General features: G+C 41.5%; 1 protein-coding gene across 4 annotated transcripts in view; it reads left to right on the top strand.

Annotated features, from left to right (window-relative positions):
• The window catches only part of LOC149316264 (BEN domain-containing protein 5-like), a 1,092,722-nt gene that overhangs the window by 585,661 nt on the left and 483,035 nt on the right, over positions 1-24,026 (top strand). The window contains exon 1 of one of the 4 annotated variants that reach the window (XM_089515100.1): positions 15,276-15,779. The exons of 2 other annotated variants lie outside the window; for them this stretch is intronic. In XM_089515100.1, coding sequence (XP_089371226.1) covers positions 15,440-15,779 — 340 coding nt within the window. In that variant the 5' untranslated portion in view covers positions 15,276-15,439. Of the gene's footprint in view, positions 1-15,275; positions 15,780-24,026 lie in introns of those variants that run through there. One more of the 4 variants, XM_089515101.1, reaches the window with a different exon arrangement.

Genomic DNA, 24,026 nt, shown 5'->3' with positions numbered 1-24,026 from the left:
TTGAATCCACGGATAAAAAAATCTGTGGATATGGAGGACTGACTGTACAGACATATTAACCATATCCCCATGCACCTATGTCATTACAAGCTTGCAGTCTTCTTTGGAATGATAGTTGTCATAGTGTATCACTTTTGCATCCCTCTAGTGGGCTAGATTATTAAAAATCTGCCTAAAATATGTCTAATTCCCCCCCCCCCCCCCATCTTCATGTTTTTTTCATGTCTTATTTACAGAGCATTTTAACTCATTTTAGGACTGCAGATGTTTCCATTAGTCTCAGCCAGTTGGTCAGTAGTCAGGAATTCTAAGTGTTTTAGTTCACCAAGAAGGTGAAAGCTGGCCTAAGAAGAGTTAATTCTTGGTCCTCTGGGATATTTAAAGATATGTAAATTGGGTTCTGTACTCTCATTTTTAGAAATCTTAAATCACATCTATTGTTCTTCCCTCCATAACAATAACAGCCAATGAAAAGTCGTATACCATCCCTGTGATAGTTGTAGGTGCTGTGACACTTATACTGAAATACATCGAAGTACTAATACACAAGATACCATTTTGTGTTGTCTATGGGTCCTTACAGTCACTGAAATGTTGTTTAAGCTACACACACACAAGAATATAATACCAAGATGACATAAAAAGACAATAGAAGCAATACACAGAAGAGCTATATAAAATGGAAGAAGGGATGAAAAACAACAGTCTTGCCCATTCTGCCTCTTCACCTGTAGTCTTTATGAACAAATGCAGAGTTCATGTGGTTTGCCTGTAGCATGCATGTTATTCTCATCACTCACATGGAAAGATAGTTGATTGCAGAGTGTGTAGGAGATGTTCCATTTCTTCCAGAGACTGCAATTTAACTGGGAAAAAGGCAAGAATTGCCTAATAGAAATGATGGGAAAATGCCATTCCCTGCAAAAATCACATCCTTTCACTCTGAGTTGTCATAATGCAAGAATCCCATCCTTTCTGTGGAAAGCTGAATAGTGTTCCTACATTCCACAAACCAAGGTGAGATTTTTCCAGTTTTCTCTTATCTCCCTCCAGAACATTTTAAGCCCTCATAAATACCACTGTTTCAAGGGTTCAGTATATCTGTACTTTTTAAAATCTGAGCAAAGTAAAATTAATGCTGTTAACTATAGCCCGGTAGAGATGGGTGATTAGTGATGTACTCCCGGCAAACTAGAGCTAGATGAGGCTGGGCATCTACATACCAAACAGCCCTAGTCCTCAAGAAGGCCGCCATCATGGCTCATCTCCGTCTACATGGGTGGTACCATGATAGTGTGAGCGTGGTGCAGCGCCCAAATTGCGCTGGCCAGAAGTGATGCAATCTGGGCGCACGAGTGTGCCAATCACACCCTTCCAAGAAGCTGCGCCCTTTGGTTGCTTCGGCAGTGATGCGGGGCAAAGACAGGTGGCACAGTGCTGCTCTTCTGTTGAGCCCCTATATATGCTTAACAATATTCTTTTTACCATTCCCACACAGTTTTTAGAACTGTATGAGAAATGATCCCCCACATTCTCTCTCTGTCTCTCATTATTAATTGTAATAACAACCTAAGAAAGGTGGACATATAAGATGCAAAATGTATTATATTTGATATGAACATAGTAGAATCATACAGTTGGAATGCTATGACTTCATACTGTCAGACAGCTCTTCCTAATGTTTAGTCTACATAATTTTTCTTGTAATGTGAACCCATTGCTTCAGGTCTTGCCCTTCAGAGCAAAAGGATACCAGATGGTTCCATCATCTATGTAAGAACGTTTCACATACTGAATATAACTCTTATACTGGTGTAAGCTCGTTTCTTGGAAGAGGCTGAGGAACTGCTCCAAGAGCTGTATCAAGAATATATATTTTTCATTTTGTTAACATTATGGTAGTATTGTCAGAATACCCTTGATGCATATAGCTCTTAATTTGCATAACACAATGACTGATTATTCTGAGACTATTTTTTCAACAGAAGGTCAAATAGAAATACATAAAAACAGCAGAACCTGTTCTTTTTCACCACTTTGCATTCTGTGTAACTATTACAGCCTTGGAGGATTGATGAACACAAGTCAAAATATATTAAAAATTTAAATTCCATCAAGGTACTCTAACCTAATTATATATAAAGTATCACTGTGATGGCTTGATTGACAAGTGGCAAATGTGCTCTGAAGAAAGCCCAAAGACATCTCCCTCTGGAAAACATAATGTGAACTAATATATCAGCTGTTGGCATTAGTTTTATTAGTTTTTCTGGTCAATTCATTTGCGTCTGCCAGAATTCTGGGAATTTTATAGCACAGGCTGTTCAGTCCATTTTCATAATACATAGTTCATTAAAAGTCTGTCCAGTGGTCAAAAACAGCAGCAAAAGTGTCAGAGGTAAGAAAAAAGAAAAGTCAAAATGTATTTGGTCGCAATTACAAAGGAAGGAAGGAAGGGCATGATACTAGCAAAGTGTTGTACCTAATCCTATGAATGACTATGCTTAGAGGGTATCACTTTTGGGTGGAGATGCCAGGGGTTGAACCTGAGATGAGATAAGAGTACTACAGATGACATGTGAAATGGGTAGAGAATCCTTTGCATCCAAAATACCAAGCTATGACCCTGTTGTGGATGGCATCATCCATTATTTGCACTCAGTAAAAACTAAAACAACCCCACCACCCTATTTTTAAGATTTCCACAAAACAGATTTTTACTGTAAAACAAGCTTTTTTTTAAGGTTAATTTATGTACTCTGTCAGAGTTTTGCAGAGCATAGGAAATTGTCTTATGCTGAGCCAAATGATCTATCCTACTATAGTCAACTCTGACTGGCAGTGACTCTCCATTGTTTTAGGGAGGGTTCTTTCGCAGAGCTATCTGGGGATCCCAGGTGCTCTTTGATGGTCTCCCATCTACATAGTAACCAGATGTACTTCCAAAATTAATTAAGATCAGGGTATTCAAGGCTGGATACTTACACCTCACCTACCAGCTAAAATTCGTATGGCACCTACCTGCATGATTTTTCTATGGCCAAAATTTAATCAGCTTAGTTGCTGTTTGAAGCTACAGTGGCACTTTTTTGTATGGGTTTTCCTGCCTATCTAATGTGTCGGTACACTTTGAAACCTTAGTTTTTTGTTTTCCCTTTAATAGGCCTAGTCAAGTATTGATCTTTTTTCCTGCTTATAACCCTCTTGTAACCAAACTACATATGACACTGACACATCATATCAAATACCATGAATCCTACTAGATGTATTGACACATGTAGCATCATGTGAACTTTGACTCTTGGCTTTTAATAGTTGCTTTTTTAAAATCTCCTCTCCATCCTCCAGGTCTTACGTTCCATTTTCACTGTTTTGAATGTTTTTGTGTGAACTGTAGGCTGGATAGCACAGCTACTGTAGAGACCAGCACAAACCTCTTGAGCAGCTCTTCTAGCTCCAGCCTTCCTATTTGAGTGGATGCTCTTATCTTGGTTGAATTTCAGTTAATGTCGCATGCTCAAGAGCTGAGATTGGAGAAGGAAAGTATCATACTGCCAAAAACTACCTTTTTTAACATGGAGTTCAGTGGGCCTAAGCTTGTAGAAAAGAGTGTGTATCTGATTTCTCATATTTGGAACTATTGAAAGCCAAAGAATCTTTCATATCTGCAAACCTGGAGGTCTTGACTCCTTTTCTAAAGATGTTCCCTCTGACTCAGGCTTTAGCTGATCCTGATAAGAACATTTATTTGCAGAAATATGTAATCATATTCCTTAAATTGTCATATCCAGTCACTTATAGTAAGGAAATGTAATTAATAGGCACACTCACATGTCAAAATGTCATTTTTAAAAACTTGGTATTAATATTTCCATAAAGTTTAGATCAGGCAAATATAGAAAGAAAATTCAAGCCATCTATACATTTCTTTAGAATATTCCAAGATTTAAATGAATCATTAGCACAAAAAAGGGAGCCAAGGTATACATTTATATTGACTTTAGCTACAGTCTCTCTTCACACTTCAGCTGCTATAGTAGAAGAGGTGATATACTATTTCCATTCTTGAAAATGAATTTACCAAAGTCAATATCTTTGCAACCAATCCAAAAGCATTTTCTTTCCCTTCCCTTCAGCTCTTATTTTCTCATTAGTTTGGGCCAAGCAATAGCTGCAGACTGTATAAACTTCAAAACATCTTGAGACCTGTATTTTGCATACAACATTATACTGTATGTCTGTGTGTGCATATGTGTAGTGGCATCAAATTGATTATATGCAGAACATAATCTCAGTACTCCACTATCCCTGCTAAACAGTATATTGCAAGAATATTCCAATTGATATTCTGAGTGGTATATTTCTCTTCAGTCATCTTCGTGAATACTATTTCAACTAGAAGATGATCAGAATACTGAACTGAATCAAAATGTATACATTAAATTGCTTATTCAAATGTCTGGCTTTGATGTTTGTACAGAATTTAAATAGCAGGCAGCATATCCTGCTTAATGTTCAATGAGTAAGAGATGCCACTAACAGCAGAGATTATAAATGCATGCAACATGCTGCAAATGTGAAAGAATGCAGATTTTAGCTATTAATTTGTACAGCTATATTTGCATAATATCTTAATATAGGCTGCATGCCATTCCTTGCAAGAATATTTATTAAACATATTATTGTTAGTATTGTTCATTCGTAAAATCTCAAAATTGTCTGTGTTGGTTTGTAAAAATAAATGCCATGGCTACTGAATTTTTTGAGGATTTAGTAGAACTCTAAACATACCCAGCAAGGCTGTTGGGAATGAACTTGTATTTGGGAGAGCTCTTCCTTTCCCCTGCCTGGGACCTTATAAGTCACTGCTGGAAGAAAAAAACAGGTCAACATAATCCAGGATTAGTTTGAAATTTTTACAATGTCAGCTGCATAGTGGTCATTCTAGGGTGCTATTATAATAATAGTGTCTCCCAACCTCTTATCTTAAACCTCTTCCCTAAATTCAAGATATCTCATGGCTATAATTAACTCAAAACCCTTACCCTATTTTTTTTTTTTTGTCATTGTTATTGTATGTGATGCAGAGCTTGGAATGGTCTTTATTTACTCTGATTCAGATCAAGCCTTTTATTTTAATAAGTCCAATGTAAGTGTTACTTACATTAAGCAAACAAACCCTAGAAGCTAAGATGATTAAACTGAGGCTGTCATACTTAGGTTGTATCATGAGAAAACATGACTCACTTTGGATAGACTTAATCAAGGAGACCATGACCCGTCCCTGAGTTTACAAAATTTGAGGAAGACAGTTGAGGACAAGGTGACTTGGAAGTTGAAGTCAACTTGAGAGCAGTTAATAACAACAAGGTGTCATATCCTGGCAATTCCCCAGAGTTGTGTGCTAACATTTCCTTTCACTTCTTTCATCTGAACAATGCCTTCCACCTTCGTTTTGCCTTCTTTTTCATGATCTTTGTGACTCAAGTCCATGGGTTGTTCTAATAACCACATACAACAAATTTACACAGAATACTCCTTATTTAAAAAGGTATATGGCTGTAGAAACACCTTACCACAGCCAACCATTTATCTTCTGCACCATTAAGCATATATTATATCCTGCTTGTTTTTAAAATAACATGTTAATCTAATCAGAAATCTAGCTGCAAATACAGCCAGGTGGCATGAGCTAACAACTCCATATTTAAAGGTCTTGTGTGTTCTGTTATGACATTTTTCCTCCTTACATAATCTCTGATCAATACAATAATTTCTTTCCTATGGCAACTCCAGAGAGCATAGATGCTAAAAATAACTCTTCAGTGGGATAAGGAGATTTTAATGTCTGGATTTGTGCTGCCTGGTGTTTTAAGCTTCCAGATTTCTAGCATAACTAGGAGAATATTTTGCTCTCTACCACATTTTAAAGAATTAAATAACTGGGATTTTATTTTTAAATCCAAAATTGGGAGAATGCATAGGTTAGCACAGTTTGAGTTGGGATTTTCCCTAGCTCATTTGTATGTTTTTATCTTCTGTTACCAATGTTCACATTTTATTGATTTACATATACATCCCTGCACACTGATAATACACAAAGAATTCTCACATAGCCAATTGTACAGACGCATCAAATTTGTATGTGTTTTTTTCAGTATGTCTCATGCCATGATAACTTTATTTTGGTCCTAGACCAGCCTTGATAGAGAATAACTAAGTCTAAATAGGAACGCTAAGGACATCCCCCACAAATGTTACTCTAACCTTTTTGTGTTCCACAGAGCTCTTCCTTTCCCTTGTCTGGAACCTTATAAGTCACTGCTGGAAGGAAGTTTAAGCACTACCCCCTTCCAGCTTGGTTACCCAACATTCGAATAATGTTCAAAGAACCACGTCCTGTGGGCTTGCCCTGCATCCTGAAATAGTTTGCATAACTATTCCAAGCTTCTGGAACAGCTATTTGTGTACCTGGGTGGGCAGAGAAGTAAAAAAAAAAAAAAAAAGAATTGCAAAGTGACCTTGCATCGAGTCCTATTTCCTTCTGATAACAGCCTAAAGCAGTCCATCTGCTAATATTCTGTTAATAATACATCCTTTGATCTTTATAATTTCCCTTATCTTGTATGGGTTCTTTGATTTTGCATTAGCCCTCATGCTAAATTCATGTAATGTCTCCAAAATGCTTTCAGGTTATTGGATGGGTGATGATATTGGTATTTGAAAAGACATCATTCTAATTTTATTAAATACTATTATTTCTGAATGGCTAAGTGCAAATTCTAAAGACATTTTCTCAAAAATGTTACTCTAGTCTATTTGTGTTCCAGACTGCCTCCCTTCAAGCTCTCTACTGGAGTTCTCATATTAATCAAAACCATTTCCAAGTGTTATTTGCCCTGCTGTGATAATGACATTTATTCCAAGTTGAAAACACTAGAAGTTAACTGTATAGATGCTTATACAAGGTGTTACAAATGAAATAGATTATCAGCCTTAAATAGCTGTATGAGCTTTGCTAGAATGAAAAAAAAAAGATCTGTGAGATCAGATCACCAGCTAGACTATTGTATTGAAAGACTAGCAGTTTAAAAAGATCACAATATCCATGGCAACAGTTACATTTCTCAGCACACAAATAAATATTGCCCTCAAGTTTGTTGTTATGGTTTATAATGGTAACAGCAGCCTCCAGAGCAACCATTTGCTTGGCAGGCAATGTATGGCCACTTTCACCTCTGGCCCTCAGCGCTGCTCACTGGCTATGAATAATAAACATGATTTTTTCCCCCATCACTTATCACTGTTGAATTATTTCTGTTACCAGTCTAAGATGCACTGCCTTCCCCTGGCAAATGAACATCTGTGCTGCAGATTTAATGTATGTGAAGGGGCATTCTGAAGAAACTGAACGTAACACGTGGCCCTATGACCATGAAGATTATACGACAGAAGCTGGTTGGGAAAATTTACTCATTTCCACTAAAGAACACTTTCAAGACAAGCATTTGAAAGGGATGACACATTTTGTGGCACACTTGGGTGTTATTTAAACACAGTACGTCCAAGACTGAATTTTCATCTTCTGTCCTCCAAAGCTCTTCTCTCCACATAAACACTATGCATTAGTTGATAATGCCTCCATACCCTACTGTCAAGGCACAAATCTCAGAGCAGTGATTCCCAACCTTCCTAATACCACGACCTTGTAATACAGTTCCTCATGTTGTGGTGACCCAAACCCATGAAATTATTTTCATTGCAACTTCATAACTGTAATTAAATAGGTGTTTTCTAATGGTCTTAGGTGACCCCCATGAAAGGGTCATTCGAGCCCCAAAGGGGTCTCGATCTACAGATTGGGAACCACTGCCTTAGAGCTTATTTCAGGGGTAGGCCTTTTTGAGTCGGGGGCCAGGTTGCTGTCCCTCAGACAACTGGAGGGCCGAAGCCGGGGGGTGGAGCTTCCACCCTCTGGGGGCGGAGCCACATGCCAGGGGTGGAGCTTCCACCGAAGCATCATCATCATCATCACCACTATCATTGTTACAGCAGACCTTTGTTACAGCACTTTGGAAAGTCACACTGTGTCACCTTCATAAATAATAAAAATAATGAAATGAAATAAAAAGCAATAATAAAAATAATGGAATTAAAAAAACAAAAATAAGTGTTATATATTTTTAAAAATTCATGAAAAAAACCCAAGGCAGACCTGAAATGACTCACCTTTCCACCTCCTCCCCCTCTTTCTCCTCCTCCTCCTCTTTCTCATTGAGAGGGAAGTTTGCACAAAGAACACCCAGGGCAAATAGTAATAATAAATAATAATACTAATAATAAAGTTACAAGCAAGGAAATTACTAAAATGCAATTGAAAACAAACTGCAGCAAGCATGCACACAGTTTCAACCCAGAAAAGCCACAGGGTGCTGAGAGGGAAGTTTGCAGAAAGAACACCCAGCTAACCCCCTCCCCCAGTGAAACAACCTCTGGTCTTGCTGGGGTTGCAGCTGCTGCTCTGGCTCCCTGGCTCTCTTTCTCCCTTGCTCTGTACTCCTTCCTTCTGCCTCCTCCTCCTCCTTTCCCTGCTCTTAGGGAGGAGGAGGAGGAGGGTGGAGGGTGAGGTGGAGCCTGCTGCAGGCCCACTGCAGCCCCTGGAGCCCTGTTGGAGTGCTCCAGGGGCTGCACCGGGCCTACTAGATGGGCGCTGCCATTTTGTTTTTCAAAATGGCGACAAAATCTCGTGTGACCTTTGCCATCCTGAGGTCACGGGAGACTTTGGCCGCCATTTTGAAAAACAAAATGGTGCCCGGAGCAGCAGAAAAATGGGGACAATCGGCGGCAGGACTGCGCAGGGGGACGCTGGGAAGGCCTTGGTGGGCCGGATCTGGCCCACGGGCCGTAGGTTGCCTACCCCTGGCTTATTTTTTGCCTATTTCTTCTCTTTTGCTTTCTGGTTTCATTCCATTTCTATGTCATGTCACTTCTTACCTGCTCTCACTTCAACATAAACCTGATTCATCATCTATTCGTCACTGTAATTTAACAACTGTATTATTTTTTCTCTGACCTTATTTTAACATTTGGCCCATTCACTACGCTACCCAAAAATATGCATTCAAAATTAAGACATCTTAAATCTCTATATTGGTTCCGTGTCAACTTCTGCATTGCTTAGTTTTTTTACTTGGAAAATATTAATACTTTGTTGCTAAAATTATGTGGATTAGAAATCAAATACATATAGGTATATATTTTAATAACATGTACTGTATACTGCAACATCTCAAGCAACACACTGATTCTCAGAATAAATTTAGCAGTTTAGCAGGTGGTCCTTCTTTCTGTTGCACTGGTAGATAGTAATCCCTGTTCATATGTGCATAGTATCATTGATTTTTCATTATGTATGCCTAAGGAGAGCCAGTGTGGCATAGTGGTTTGAGTATTGGACTATGAATCTGGAGACCAGGGTACGATTCCCAGCTCAGTCATGAAACCCACTGGGTGATCTTTACTATGATTAACCAAATCCAAGTGCTCTCTCAGCTTTCTCCAAGAAGTCAGAATTTTTATTATTTTACCTTCCTTAGATCTGTAAGATATATCTACAGCCGACCCTCAATATCCAACAGTCCACTGCTTGAAAAAGTCCCCCAACTGAATAAAATTCCAAAAAGCAAACATTGTTTTTTGCCATTTAATATAAGGAACACATTTTATTATTTTATTATTTATAATTATTTTATTTTATGTTATTCTATATAATGGGATTAGAAATCCACCGATTTTGCTACTCATGCAGGGTCCTAGAACCAAACCCCAGGGATACTAAATACTATAAGCCCACTGTACAGTACTTACAAGTGCGTAGGACGTATATTTCAAAGTCTATACAAATGCATTAGAATGTGTTGCGATTCTCTACAATTATCGTATGGTGTCTTACATGGTCACTGGTTTTGTTGTTGTGTGGCTTCAAATCATTTCAGCCTTCTGGTGATCCTATCATGGGAAAGAGTTGTTCAGAGGTGGCTTGCCATGGCCATCCTCTGAGGCTGAGAGAGTGTGGTTGCCCAAGGGACACTCAGTGGGTCAATACCTTGATAGTCCTTCTGAATGGACATAAAAGATTTTGGATATATCCATCAATTAGATCATTTTTCTTCTGTTTTTCTGCTTTGAGTCATTAACATTTAAAATCCCATCAATCCATTGCTGATCCAAACTTTAAACTTCAACTTGACTCTCCTTGTGGAATTCAGCTTGGATAACTAGTATGCATAATCAACAAGAGATCCTTAGAGTAGGGGCAAGGATCATAAATCTCTGTGTATTCTCATCGGCATAAATCCACATACTAGAGGGTATATCTTATTTGTAGAAGAATATGCATTGTTTGATATTATGCTGTATAAAGGCTTGTTTTCCTAGAAGAGGGTATAGTAATACAGTGACATGTCATTGTTCACCCAAGAAGCTCAGAACAGAGTAGCATAGTAAGGGCTAAGGTTGAGGTTGAGAGTGTGATGGATCCAAGGTTATTCAGTGCAGGAGTACAAACAGAGATTTGAACCCAGGTCCTTATAGTCTAAGACCAGGGCTCTATAAATAGTATAGTACAATACATATTTTGATCTTGCACAGAGCTTATCGCAGTTTATCTCTAGCCATCTTAAATCAGGCAGCATCCTGATGTTATCAGATGGATTTGGCCAGCTAATCTGCTACCTGGGCCCTTCCCCATTTCCAGGAGGGCTCTAGCGGCCATTTTCATAAATCAGAAAACTCTCAGATCCGAAAAGAGCTGGGAGGAGCTCTCCTGGAAACAGGGATGGAACCGGGATGCACCCGGATGGCAGATTAGGCAGCCAAATCCATATGATAAAATCATGATGCTGCCCGATTTACAATTTAAGCCAGCTAGAGGTTAGCCAGTTTTACAAGTAATGCAATAAGTTCCTAAGGTACATCAGGCACTCAGCTATGTCCATATCCATTATCTTAATTCATTTTGTATAGCCATTTGTTTATGTTTATGAGGGATCCTGTAACTAATTTGAAAAATAATGTTCAAATAATTAATGTTTTAACAGTACGGAGAAAATGTCAGGACTGAAAAGAGAAGAAAGTACAACAACAAATTACTGCTGTCTATAAACCTGTAAGAGAAAGTGTACTCATGATTTCTATGGCTGTTGAAGGTCCTAATGTGCCCCAAAGACTTATGCTGCAGGATGGCCCAAATCATTCATATTAATATTTGGTCTAAGAGTGCCTATCTGTGGCCACTGAGCAGATAGTGCATTCCAAAGACTATTCTGAATCAATCAGTACATTCTTGTGACAGTTCAAAAGCCACCTGTTTTCTATATGTCCTAGATATTCTGTTGAACTGTGTGGGAGGATAGACTCCTATGATTTCAAAAGCTGCGTGGGAAATGGCAGCCTTGGCACCAATAGAGAGCTCCCTGACCAGTTGCTGCTGAAGGGCAACAGCCACCACGGCTGGTGTGGAGAGCCTCCTTTATACTGTGCCATCTCTGACAGCAGTACCAATAAAGTCAGTCCTCTGAATCCATGGATTCCTTATCCATGGATTCAACCATCCACAGCTTGAAAATGTTTTATATAAACCCAAACCTTGATTTTGCCATTTTAATAAGGGGCACCATTTCTATGCCATTGTAGTTAATGGGATTTGTATCACCCACTGATTTTGTTGTTCCCAGTGGTGTGGGGTGTCCTAGGACCAAATCCCAATGGATACCAAGGGCCACCTGTACTTTCTGTACCACCAGCCAGACTTACATGGTAAATGGAGAGCTCATTTTTGCCGGTTCACCCATTAAAACGGGGAAGTAAATGTGGGGTTTTTTGTTGTTGTTGTTGTTTTTGCTGCCTCCAGTTACTCACCTGATGCATGCAAGATGTCTTGAATCTAGTAAGCAAGAGAAAAGTGTATGCAGGAACAGATGTGGTGTGCATTAACTAAAACTCTCTTTCTTGGATGGATTGGGCAGTTGGGATCAGTGAGGAGGAAGGCACACATATAAGAAAAGAACACTTGTAGAAGCAGTCTTCTTCTGTCTGTTCTGTCTGTGGGAACAATCTGTAAAGCAGGGACGTAGCCAAGGGGGGGGGGGTTCTTGGGGTCCGGACCCCCCCCCCCTTCCATTAGAAAAATGAATGGTGTGTGCTGCTGTGCCGCTGCACTGAAGCCCCATTATAATGGTGGCACTTAGTCTGGACCCCCCCCCCCCCTTCCTAAAATCCTAGCTACGTCCCTGTGTAAAGTGTTAGGAACAACTGTAAAACTCGAACCTTACACGACTAGGCTTCTGGGATCTATTTTGTTTTCATGTTTTCTTTTCATTCTGAGATACTAGCCAAAGCTTAGTGCAAAAGACGACGACGACTACTACTAAGTCTTTCCCTTCTCCTTCTTTTCATTTATATGGTGTTTTCCTCCCAACATGGGATCCAATGTGGCTCCCAAATAGAATCAGTTAAAATATTTTAACAATAATTTGAAGCACAATTAAAAACTCCATTATAATATAAAACCATTTAGAAGCCATACAAAGATTAAAACATAAATAAAACATCTCAGTAAAAACCTTTTTTTCTTACCCGTTAAAAGCCTGCTTTAACAGAAATGCCTGCCTGCCAGTGAAAGAACACCATGGAGGAGGTCAGCCTAGCCTACTGCAGATGGGAGTTCCAGAGGATGGGAGCAGTCACTGAGAAGGTGCTCTCTCATGTCCTCACTGAGAAGGCTGTGTTGGTAGTGGGACATAGAGAAAGCCTTCTCTTGTTGATCTTAAGAGTTCCGGCATGTTTTATATAGGGCGATAAGGCCTTTCAGGCAGTCTGGACCTAAGCTGTGTACAGCTGTATTGGTCATGACCAGGACTTTGAACTCTGCCTGGAAATGAACCAGTAGCCAGTGAAGAGTTTTAACAAGGGAGTTACATGTTCCCTATAATTGATCCTGGTTGCAATTCTGGCCACAGCATTTTGGACCCACTCAAGTTTCCAAACAGTTTTCAAAGGCAGCCCCATGTAGAATATATAACAGTAGTTCAAACCACACGTAATCAAGGCATGTGTCACTGTAGCCAGATCTGACATCCCAAGGAGCGGGTGCAGTTGGCACAATAGTTTTATCTGTGCAAATGCCCTCCTGGCCACTGCTGAAACCTGGGCATCCAGTACAGAACACCCAAGCTGTCTCAAACTGGATTATTTCTGCAGTGTGTTTTGGACCATTGAGACTATAGTTTGCCAGAGCAACTGCCCTCACTGGTTTTGCAGCTGGCTCACTCTTATCAGGGAGAAGAATGGGACACTGGAGATGCTGCAACTAGGCGCCTATCACTAAGGTTGCATCCACATTGCAGAAATAATCTGGTTTGACACCAGTTTAACTGTCATGGCTCAGTGCTATCGAATTTGTTTGTTGTGGCAACAGAGCTCTCCGACAGGCTAAATGTCTCACAAAACTAGTTCCCAGAATTCCACAGCATTGAGCCATGGCAGTTAAAGTGGGTCAAACTGGTTTATTTCTTCAATGTGGATGCAACCTGAGGCTTTGTTAGAGAAACCTCACAGCAGGACCTAATCTGCCCTGCTGGGAGTCCACTAGAGGAAGAGGACATGATGGGGATATCTGGTCCCAATCCCTTGCTGTGAAGGCCACCCAGATACAGGGACGGTGGTGAGCCAGCAGGTGACTCAAGCTACAGAAGGCATGTAGGAGCAGAACTACCAACATGTTCACATAGTGTCTTTCAGAGGCCTGCCACACTGCAGACTTAATACAGTTTGACACTGCATTAGTTGTCATGGCTCCATCCTGTGAAATCCTAGGCTTTATAGTGTGGTGTGTAAGCCAGCATGGTGTAGTGCAGTGGTCTATTGGACAGAATACGTGTCTTATCAGCATCATTAAATGCAAAGGTGTGTTTTGAAAGCCATTTTGGACTTCAGCTCCCAGAATCCCAGACTTATTGGCCAACAAGGCTGAGGCTTCTGGGAGCTGAACTCCAAAATCTTTTATAGAGCACCGTTTGGGGACCATAGTGTAGTGGTTTGAGTGTTGGACTATGACTCCGGAGACCAGGGTCTGATTCTTCGCTCAGCCATGGAAACCCACTGAGTGACCTTGGGCCAGTCACACACTCTCAGCCTCAGCAGAAGGCAACAGCAAACCTCCTCTGAACAAATCGTGCCAAGAAAATCCTATGGTTTTAGGGTCGCTGTAAGTCGGACATGACTTGAAGGCACACGACAGGTTGACCAGGCGTCCTTTTCCAAGACACAACCTGCATTTCAACCTTCTTTCCAGGAGGAATGTCACAAAGTCCTCCATTTGGAGCAGGACTAAGAGTTACATTTCTAAGAGTGTTTTGGCCTTTTATTTGGTCACAAAGGAGGACAAGGCACCCTAAAATGTAAGGCATTCAAGGAAAAAAATGTAGGACCTGACCAAATAAAAGTTTCAGAACACTCCTAGAAATATAAAACCCATGCTTCTTAGTCCTCCTGCTCCAAATGGAGGACATTTTAGAATCCCTCCTGGACAGAAGGCCATGAAATGGAGGACGCGTCCTGGAAAAGGAGGACCTCTGCTCACCGCAAAATGTAGGGTGTCCCAGAACAAATGTAGGACATGGTCAAATAAAAAGCACAAAACACTCAGCAGGAATATAAATTTCAGCTTCTTAGCCCTGCTCCAAATGGAGGACGTTTTGGGATTTCCCCTGGAGAGAAGGTGGGAATGTTGGACATGTCCTGGAAAAGGAGGACCTCTGGTCACCTTGAAAGGACATGGCGGAAAATGTGGGACATTCATGGCCAAACAAAAAGCCAAAACCACTCCTGGAACTATAAAATGCATGCTTCTTTAGTCAGGCTCAAAATGGAGGGCGCTTTGGAATCCCTCCTGGACAGAAGAAAGCCATGAAATGGAGGACGCGTGCTGGAAAAGGAGGACGGCCGGTGCTCCTGGCCTGGGAAGGAGCGCTTCCTTCTTTCTTTCCTTCCTTCCTTCATTCCTTCCTTCATTCCCTCGCTGTCTCTGTCTCTGTCTCTCTCTCTGCGCCGTCGCCGCATCATCATCATCATCGGGGGCGACTCTCTCTCTCTTTCTCTCTCTCTCTCTCCCTCCCTCTCCTCCTGCGACTCGAGTGTCTCGGCGCTCTGCTGGCGCTGCCTGCCCCCCGCCTTGGCTGGCGCTGAGCGCGGCTGAAGGAGGGAAGCGGCGGACGAGGGAGAAGCCTGCGCAGCCAGGCCCCCTCAGCCGAGCGCCGAGCCGGATCCTGAGGAACAATAACAAGGAGAGGCGGCCGGGGGCCGAGAGAGGCGGTGGCGGCCGAGGCTCCCCCCCAGCTCCCTCCCTCTGCTCTTCCTCCTCCTCCTCCTCCTCCTCATCATGTACGCCTTCGTGCGGTTCCTGGAGGACAACGTCTGCTATGCGCTGCCCGTGTCCTGCGTGCAGGACTTCAGCCCCAAATCCCGGCTGGACTTCGACAACCAGAAGGTCTACACCGTGTACCGGAGCCCGGCCCGGGAGGAAGAGGAGGACGAGGAAGAGGAGGAAGAAGAGGAGGAGGAGGAGGAGGAGGAGGAAGAGGGGAGCCCCGGGGGAGAGTGGGGGGCGCAGAGGCACCGTAGACGCCGGCACTTCAAGCAGCAGCAGCAGCAGCAGCAGCACCGCAGCCATCGTCAGCGCCGGACGCCGCTCCACAAGGCCCAGATCCTGGCCCTGGCAGGTGAGTGAGCCCCGGAGGAGGAGGAGGAGGAGGAGGGGGGATGGATGGAGGAGGGGAGAGGACAGGCCACTTAAAAGCTCCCCGGGGTTGGAAGAGGGAGGAGGGAGGGAGGGACAAGCCCCCTTTGTGTGACAGCAGTGTGGGTCTCTGTGTGTGGTGGTTGTGTGTGTTGTTGTTGTTGCTGAGGGTGGGGCTTGCTATGAGGAGGAGGAGGAGGAAGAGGGAAGAAGGCCTAGCCCAAAGGAGGGTACTCCAGGGGGGGAAAGGGAGGATACGACCTCTTATGAGTCCTAAATATATACACGCACACGCTCATCGATGTGTAAGTCCGTGCCCCTTAGTCATGCTCAAAATGGAGGGCATGAACAGGTCAAAGGTGGAAATGTTGGAAAGTGTAAATCCGTGCTTCTTAGCCGGGCTCAAAATGGAGGACATGCCCAAATCAAAAGTACAAATGTTGGAAAATGCAAATCCATGCTCCTTAGTCATGCTCAAAATGGAGGACATGACCAAGTAAAAGGCCAAAACACTCTTAGAAATGTAACTCTGTGCTTCTTAGCAAGGCTCAAAATGGAGGGCAAGGCCAAATCAAAGCTAAAACACAGAGAAATGTAAATCCATGCTTTTCAGTCAGGTTTAAAATAGAGGATGTTCCAGGAAAATGGAGGACATGACCTGATCAAAGCTAAAAAACACACTCATAGAACTATAAATCCATGCTCTTTAGTCTGGCTCAGAATTGAGAACAGTCAAGAAAAATGGAAGACATCCCCAACTCAAAGCTAGAAACAACTCAGGCTCAGAACAGAGGACAGTCAAGAATAATGGAGGACGTAACCACATGAAAGTTAAGAACATGTATAGAAATGTAAAGCCATGCTTCTTAGTCATACTCAAAATGGACAACTGTCAAGAAAAATAGAGGATGTGACCAAATCCAGGTTAAAAGCACTGGTAGAAATGTAAAATTATGCTTCTTAGTCATGCTCAAAATGGAAATCATTCCAAAAAAATGGGGGCCATTTCCAAATAGCTCAAAACACTCATAGAAAAGTAAATCCATGCTGCTTATTCATGTTCCAGATGGAGGACATTTGGAATTCCTCTTGGACAGAAAGCGGAAATCAAGGACACATCCTGGAAAAGGAGGGCATCTGGCCATGCTGCCTGACAGACACAGCCCTCCTTCTTTTCATTTCAAGTATTTATAACCTGCTTTTCTTCTGCCGCAAAGGCACTCAAAGGGTCTTAGTAATGGCTTGGCATATTCTGGCCTCATACCTGTTCCCCCCTCCATTTTTTAGGGGCTCCAGCAGATGTGGGCCGATGGAGGGGGAGGGAAGAGGTGCAGGTAAAGAAGAAATGGGTGCCTGGAAGCACCTGGGTTAAAGGGGGGTGGGGAGGAAACATGAGAGAGGTAGCTGGAAAACAAGCATGGAATCAAGGAGGTCTTTTTGTGGGATGGCTGGCCTGGGCCTCCCATTAAATGAACATCTGGCAAGGTTAGGATGGAAAGGACAGGTGAAGTGACAAGTGATGGGCTATTTGGAGCTGCTGTGGTCATCTAGGCATCATGAGAGCCAGAGTGGCATAGTAGTTTGGGTTTTGGACTAGGACTCTGGAAACCAGGGCTCAGCCACATAAACCCAGTGGGTGACCTTGGGTAAGTCACACATCCTCAGCCTTGGAAGAAGGCAATGGCAAACCCCTTCTGAACAAATGATAGGTTTGCCTTAGGGTCAGCATAACTTGGAAAAGACTTGAAGGTACACAATAACAATGAATGGGCATCTAGGTACCAGAAGAGCCCCTGGTTGAATCAAATCCCTAGCCCATGTTGCCTTATTTTCCATAAGGGCAGGCACAATATTCCTAAGAAATTATCAAGCAGGACTAGGAGGTGACCACATTGTTGTTTGCCCCTCTTCCAGCAACTGTTCACCATGGCTATAGCACACCAGAATATGGATGTTCTGCTTAACATGGGTAATAGCAATTGCTAAACATAATAATTGGTTTAACCTTTCAAAAAAGACTGTATGAGCCAGTAGCCTTTGCTACATGTTCTGGCAGTGAGTTCCATAAATAAAATATATGGAAGAATACTTTTTTGCCTTTCCTGGAGCCACTGCCAATGGATTGCACTTCATGACTCTTGACTTGTAGTGTTATTTTAGTGGGTATGTAGTGGTGATGGTGAGGAGAAAGACTCACTTCTGACTATAGTTTTTTGTGGGTTCAGAGAAGATGCCAGCCACAGATGCTGGTGAAACGTCGGGAAGAAACTCTTCTAGAACATGGCCACATAGCCCCCACAAAAAACCCACAAAAAACTATGGATGCTGGCCATGAAAGCCTTCGACTTCACATCACTTCTGTCTGTTTACTCCTGTTTACTCCATACAAACCTCTATCCATGATGAACATGGGACTCGTTATTTCAACAATTCTGTATCCTGTGATTCAAGCTTTCCTAGATGCATGTAAGACTCTACAAAGAGTGAGGACAAAGAGAAGAGGTGATACTAAGTGTTTCCTTTGCTAGACCAGATATAGTGAGATTCACAGTCTTCCCAGTACCTTAAAAAGCTTTAACAAAAAGTTGTGAAGCATGGATTAGAATCATAGAGGAGACTACAGGGGCCATGGAGTCCAGCTGTCTGCCAAGCAGGGATACCAGTCAAAGCACCCCCAACAGATGGCCATCCAGATCTGTTTAAAAACCTCCAAAGAAAAAGACTACAACCCACATATTCCACTGTCAGCAGCTCTGACCATCAGGAGGTTCCTTCTGAGATTTAGGTGGAATAATTTTTCCTTTAGTTTGAATCCATTGCTCCTTGTCTTAATTTCTGGAGCCATGGGAAACAAGCCTGTTCCCTCTTTGATATGACATCCCTTCAGATATTTCAACATGACTGTTGTGTCCCCTCTTAACCTTTTCATCAAACTAAACATTCCCAGCTCTAGACCCTTCACCATTTTGGTCACCCTCCTCTGGACATGTTCCAGCTTGTCAACATCCTTCTTGAAATTAGTTTTCCATAACCATGGTTGATAAATACAATGGGAGCTACAGACTTCTAAATACCAGACACTGGAGACTACAAACCAACAAACAAAGGCCTGGATGTCTTTGATCTATCTCATGAGCTTCTATAGGTATGGTGGTCTTAATCCAACTCATGCAGGTTGTTCATATGTTTGTTGTTTGTACAAATTAACAGTACATTCATCCTTCACATTTGCGGCTTTGACTTTTGCAGATTTGATTATTCACAGATTTGATTAATATGCTCTTTCTAGGAATCTCTAGGTCTTCCAGAGAAATTCTGCTGGAAGCTGACCATAGAGATACACTGGAGGACCTAAAGATTCCTAGAGGAAACACTTCTCTAGGCATTTGTAGGTCCTGCAATGTGATTCTGTGGTCAAATTCTGGCACATGTTGACTACAGAGCTCTGTGGGAGGACCTAGACATTCCTAGAGAGGTGTTCTCTCAGGTAAAAAAAATACTGTTTATTTATTTGTGTTTTTTCCCACTTTCACGGGTGTCCTGTGCCCCTAACCCTAGCAAATGTGGAAGGACAAGTGTACATGCTATTCAGAAACAAGTCCTGTTGAGTTTGTGGGACTTACTTCCAGGTATGTGTGTATAGGAGTTGCAGCTTGCTTCCCCAGTAGCACACAGAATGTATGTTTTGTGTGTTGAATAGGTTTTCCTTTTTGCAAGGAGTAACATTGCAGATACACTGCAGATGTCCACAGTAAGTGAACAGTGCTTTCACAGTGATTGGTGGGATTGATCACAAGGCACACATGCCTCCAGTGCCAGTACACAGACAAAGAGTGAATATGTTATTGAAGCCCTAATAAATTTCAGTGTTACATTACAAAAGTTTTCTACCTCAGTTCTGTAAGATATTTTTCAGCAGTATACTCTTCCAGGAACTGCCAAAATGAAATACGGCCTCATGCATTAGCAAAATTTCTTAGTGTACAGTTTGATATTGCTTGAACTGCCCTGGCTCAATGCTAGGGAATCCTGGGAATTGTAGTTTATTGTTGCACCAGAGCTCTGACACAGAAGGCTAAAGGCTTCACAAAGCTACAGTTCCCAGAATTCCCTAGCATTGAGCCAGGTCAGTTAACGTGATCTCAAACTGGATTATTTCTGCAGTTTGTTTTGTAATTTAGAGAAAATTCTGCAGGGGCATTGGAGATACTAAGATGACCTATCCCTGGTGACTCATGGATTCTGATACATTTCTGAGAACCTTGGGAAGGTTTCTATTGAATCAGCTGGTATACTTATCAAAGCCCTGATCACATTATGAAATTCTGAAATAACCTGGATGTAGACCTGGAATATTCTACAGCCATTGTATTAATTTACTGCTTCTATGTAGTGTTTTTTCATTAGAAAGGAAATGTCTTCAGCTGACTTGACACTGTTATCTTAGAGAAGCTATGAAGGCCTACTGTGACTTATTTGCAATGCATGATTTGAAGTACAGTGGTTCATATCCATCACAACTTAGCCAGCACTATTATAGTAGTTAATTGACAATTGTCCCTAGATTATTGTCTGATCATTTCCATAGTCCATGACTCAGGAAGGAGATATTAGTTTTAGCTACTTGGTCTGTGATACTGTTTCCCAGAGAGGATGTTAGATTGACTGCTGCAACGTGATTGTAGATGCTTTTAAATGACACTGACTGTCTAGATGAGGTTTTATTTTGGATACCCCCCCTCCCCCCAAACAAGAAACTTCTTAAAGGGCCCTGTTAGAAAATAGTGGTTTTGATAGCTTCTGTACATGTCTTTGTGGCTTCAGTACCAACAGCTTACCCTGTTGAACCAACTTGCTGGGACTGAAGTTGGTAGTTTTGCTTTCTGGTGGTTCCATTTTTAAGTGGCAAGTGGATTCTAGAAGGGAATTGTTTAACTGAAGGAAAAAGGACTAGTAAACTAAAACTCAGTGGAGCCTTTGTCAGTAAGTTGCCCATCTGACTAAAGAGATTGTACACCGCATTAAGGATTAGATCCAGTGTTTAACTTCAGACATCCATGTCGTGGAACGAATATTTTTCACTTGCCCCAGTACTTCCTAGCTAGAGGCATAGTGGCCAAGACCATTCAAGCCCTAGTGATATCCATGAGTGACCATTGCTGAGCACTGTATATGGTGCTGGCATCAATGTCTTCCCCAAAACTTCAGCTGTTCTGTTCTGCTAAGGTATACAAAGTATTGCAAAAATCACATTTTTTATGGGTGTGGGACGTGCACCAATTTTGAAACAGTTATATTGACTTCCTTCCTTCCCAACTAACTAACTAACTAACTAACTTTTATGTTTATGAGTACTGATGTTAACCAAGTCCTAAACTGAACAGGGATATATAAGTTATGTCAAGGAATACTTGTTCTGTATCAGATTAACTATATATTGGCATGATCTGGTGAGGCCCTTCTTCAGTTTCTCACAGTTAATGAATTTAGATGGGGCTCTAACCAGGCAGAAATCTGCTCTGTGCTATAATCCACTTGGAATGTTCTCCATAGGCTTTCATGCCAGGTGGCAGAATTTCTGGTGCCTAGTAACCATTGTTTATTTGTACAGATATTTTAACTCAGTTAATTGTTTTTCTGACTTCCACTACTTTTAGATTTTCTATATTTGTTGCTGCATGACCTTTAGATTTATTGTTATTTTTAATTTGCTGTTCTCAAGATATGGGTTGGATCTTAATCATTGCAAATTAAAAACAACAACCAAATACTGGGTTGGATTTAGTCTCCGGCATACCTGGAGTTGACTATTAAAATCAGTGGAGCTTGTTATGAGTAACTTAAGGCATATTTATTCTAAAAGATCTACTTCATGTGTGATTAAGGGTGCATCTACATTATAAAAGGAATGCAATTTGACACCATTTCAAGTGCAGTAGCTCCATTCTGTGGAATCCTGGGATTTGTAGTTTTACAAGGTCTTAAGCCTCCTGTGCCAAAGAGTGCTGGTGCCTCACCAAACTACACATCCCCGTATTCCATAGAATGAAAACATAACAGTTAAAGTAGTTGTTAAACTGCATTATTTCTACAGTGTAGAGATACCCTAAGTCTGTAACCATCCCAATGTCATTTTTTCCTTTTAATATGGAGGTTACCACACATCACACACACACACACACACGCGCACGCACACACACACACACACACACACAGAGCTTATGGGAAGGTGAAGGCACCAGATCCCATCAGAACTTGTAAGCTAAGCAGGGTCAGCCCTGGTTAGTACTTGGATGGGAGACAACCAACTAATACCAGGTGCCACAGAACATATTTCAGAGAAAGGAACTGGCAAACCCCCTTTGAATCGTCTTTGCCTAAGTAAACCCTATGAAATTCATGGAGTTACTGTGACTTGAAGGCAGATACACAGAGATAATAAGTATCTAGCAAATAAATACAGTTGCCCCTCCTAATTTGCAGATCTGAGATCTGTGACCTTGAATATCCGCAGAGGAGTGACCTCCGCTGTTTTTAATGGCACGCACACCCAGGCCGCACACATGGAGGCACACCCCATTCAAGCCTATTCGGCTTGAATATGCGTGAACCTCTGTTGTTGTTGGTGTGTGTGTGTGTGTGTGTGTGTGTGTGTGTGTTCTGGAATGGATCCCCTGCGAAAATAGAGGGCCAACTGTACATGTGTGTGAAAACTCACAACCTTCCTTTTGCTTCCTTCATACCTTCAGAGTTTCCATAATAATGGGCCTGATAGGCAGAAAAGTGGGGGAAATCCTTTGGAAAAGTTTGAACCATAATGCCTAAATTTGGAAACAGTAAATTACCTTCACCGTATTAATCATTTTAACAAGTTTGTTTGTAGCTTTAAAATATTAATTGTCGTAATATAGGTTGAGTCTCCCTTATCTGGAATTCCGAAATCCAAAATATTCCAAAATAGTTGACATGGGTGGTTGAGATAGTGATGCCTTTGTTTTGTGGTTGTTCAGTGTACATAAACTTTGTTTCGTGCACAAAATTATTAAAAATATTGTCTATAAAATTACTGTCAGGTTATGTGTATATGGTGTATATAAAACATAAATGAATCTCAAGTTTAGACTTGGGTCCTATCTCCAAGATATCTCATTATGTATATGCCCATACTCCAAAATCCGAAAAACTGCAAAATCCAAAACACATCTGGATAAAGGAGACTCAACCTGTGTATTACAGACTCGCCACAGAGAGGAATCCCAGTGGGGAAGGGTTGTTAAATTAGAAAGCTACACCTTGGTCGGAACATAGTTCCTGGAAGAGTCTTTTCAGGATTCATTCGCAAGTTTACTGAAACACGCTTTTTGACATTATGAGCTGGAAACCCATATGCAATGTATGCATACAGTTTCTTTTTCAGAACTCAGTACTCCTCATTTTCCTGGAAGTGCTTTAGTGTTGGAGTCATACTCAGATTTTTGGGATATTAGTAGTAGTGAGTAATACTTTTTTGGAGTTTTAGCTTCTAGGAAGGGCTGAGAATGATAAAGAATTGTCCCTGTAGTGTAAATGCCTGTGCCAGACTCTGTGGTAGGCACACTTAAGAAAGAAAATAGCTCCTTGAAGCATAGGGTTGCTTATGTAATCAGTAACATAAAAATTCCTTGATTGTGTTAAAGTTGCAGTGAATGCAATCTGTCATGAGACAACAGGGGAAGCAGTTGCTTATTCAAAGTAACCATTGTTATACATATTATATATATGAAAATCCATACTTAATACAATGTACTTAGGACCTATGTTCAGTCATATAGTAATAGATAGTAGTCTTAACAACAATTACAGTATGCCCTTGCCTTACGCGGGGGATCCATTCTGGACCCCCTGCGTAAGGCAAATTCTATATATGATGAAGCTCCATTCACCATATTAGGGCTCGCTGTCCACGTATCCTCAAATCTGTGTATGATGAGCCAACGTATGGTGCGGGTGCGCTATATAACATTTCTTGATAGTGTCAGTTACATAGTCACATCACTTTTGGAGTGTGGTTCATCCGTTTACTTTTATCTTCTGTAGGCTTGAAACTTCTGTTCCATGTGAAAGTGGGATGACCTTCCATGTGTTAAATTGCAGCTCCCTTCATTTTGGTCAGCTAATAGTGAACAATGATGGACGTTGTACTCCCACAAAACATGGAAGACTACATATTCCTCATCCCAATTTTACAGCA

Source organism: Sceloporus occidentalis, unplaced genomic scaffold (genome assembly GCF_023333645.1).
Source record: "Sceloporus occidentalis isolate IW3139 unplaced genomic scaffold, rSceOcc1.0.p SCAF_3, whole genome shotgun sequence".
NCBI classification, from domain to species: Eukaryota; Metazoa; Chordata; class Lepidosauria; order Squamata; family Phrynosomatidae; genus Sceloporus; species Sceloporus occidentalis.
This window is presented reverse-complemented; position numbering and strand designations above follow the sequence as displayed.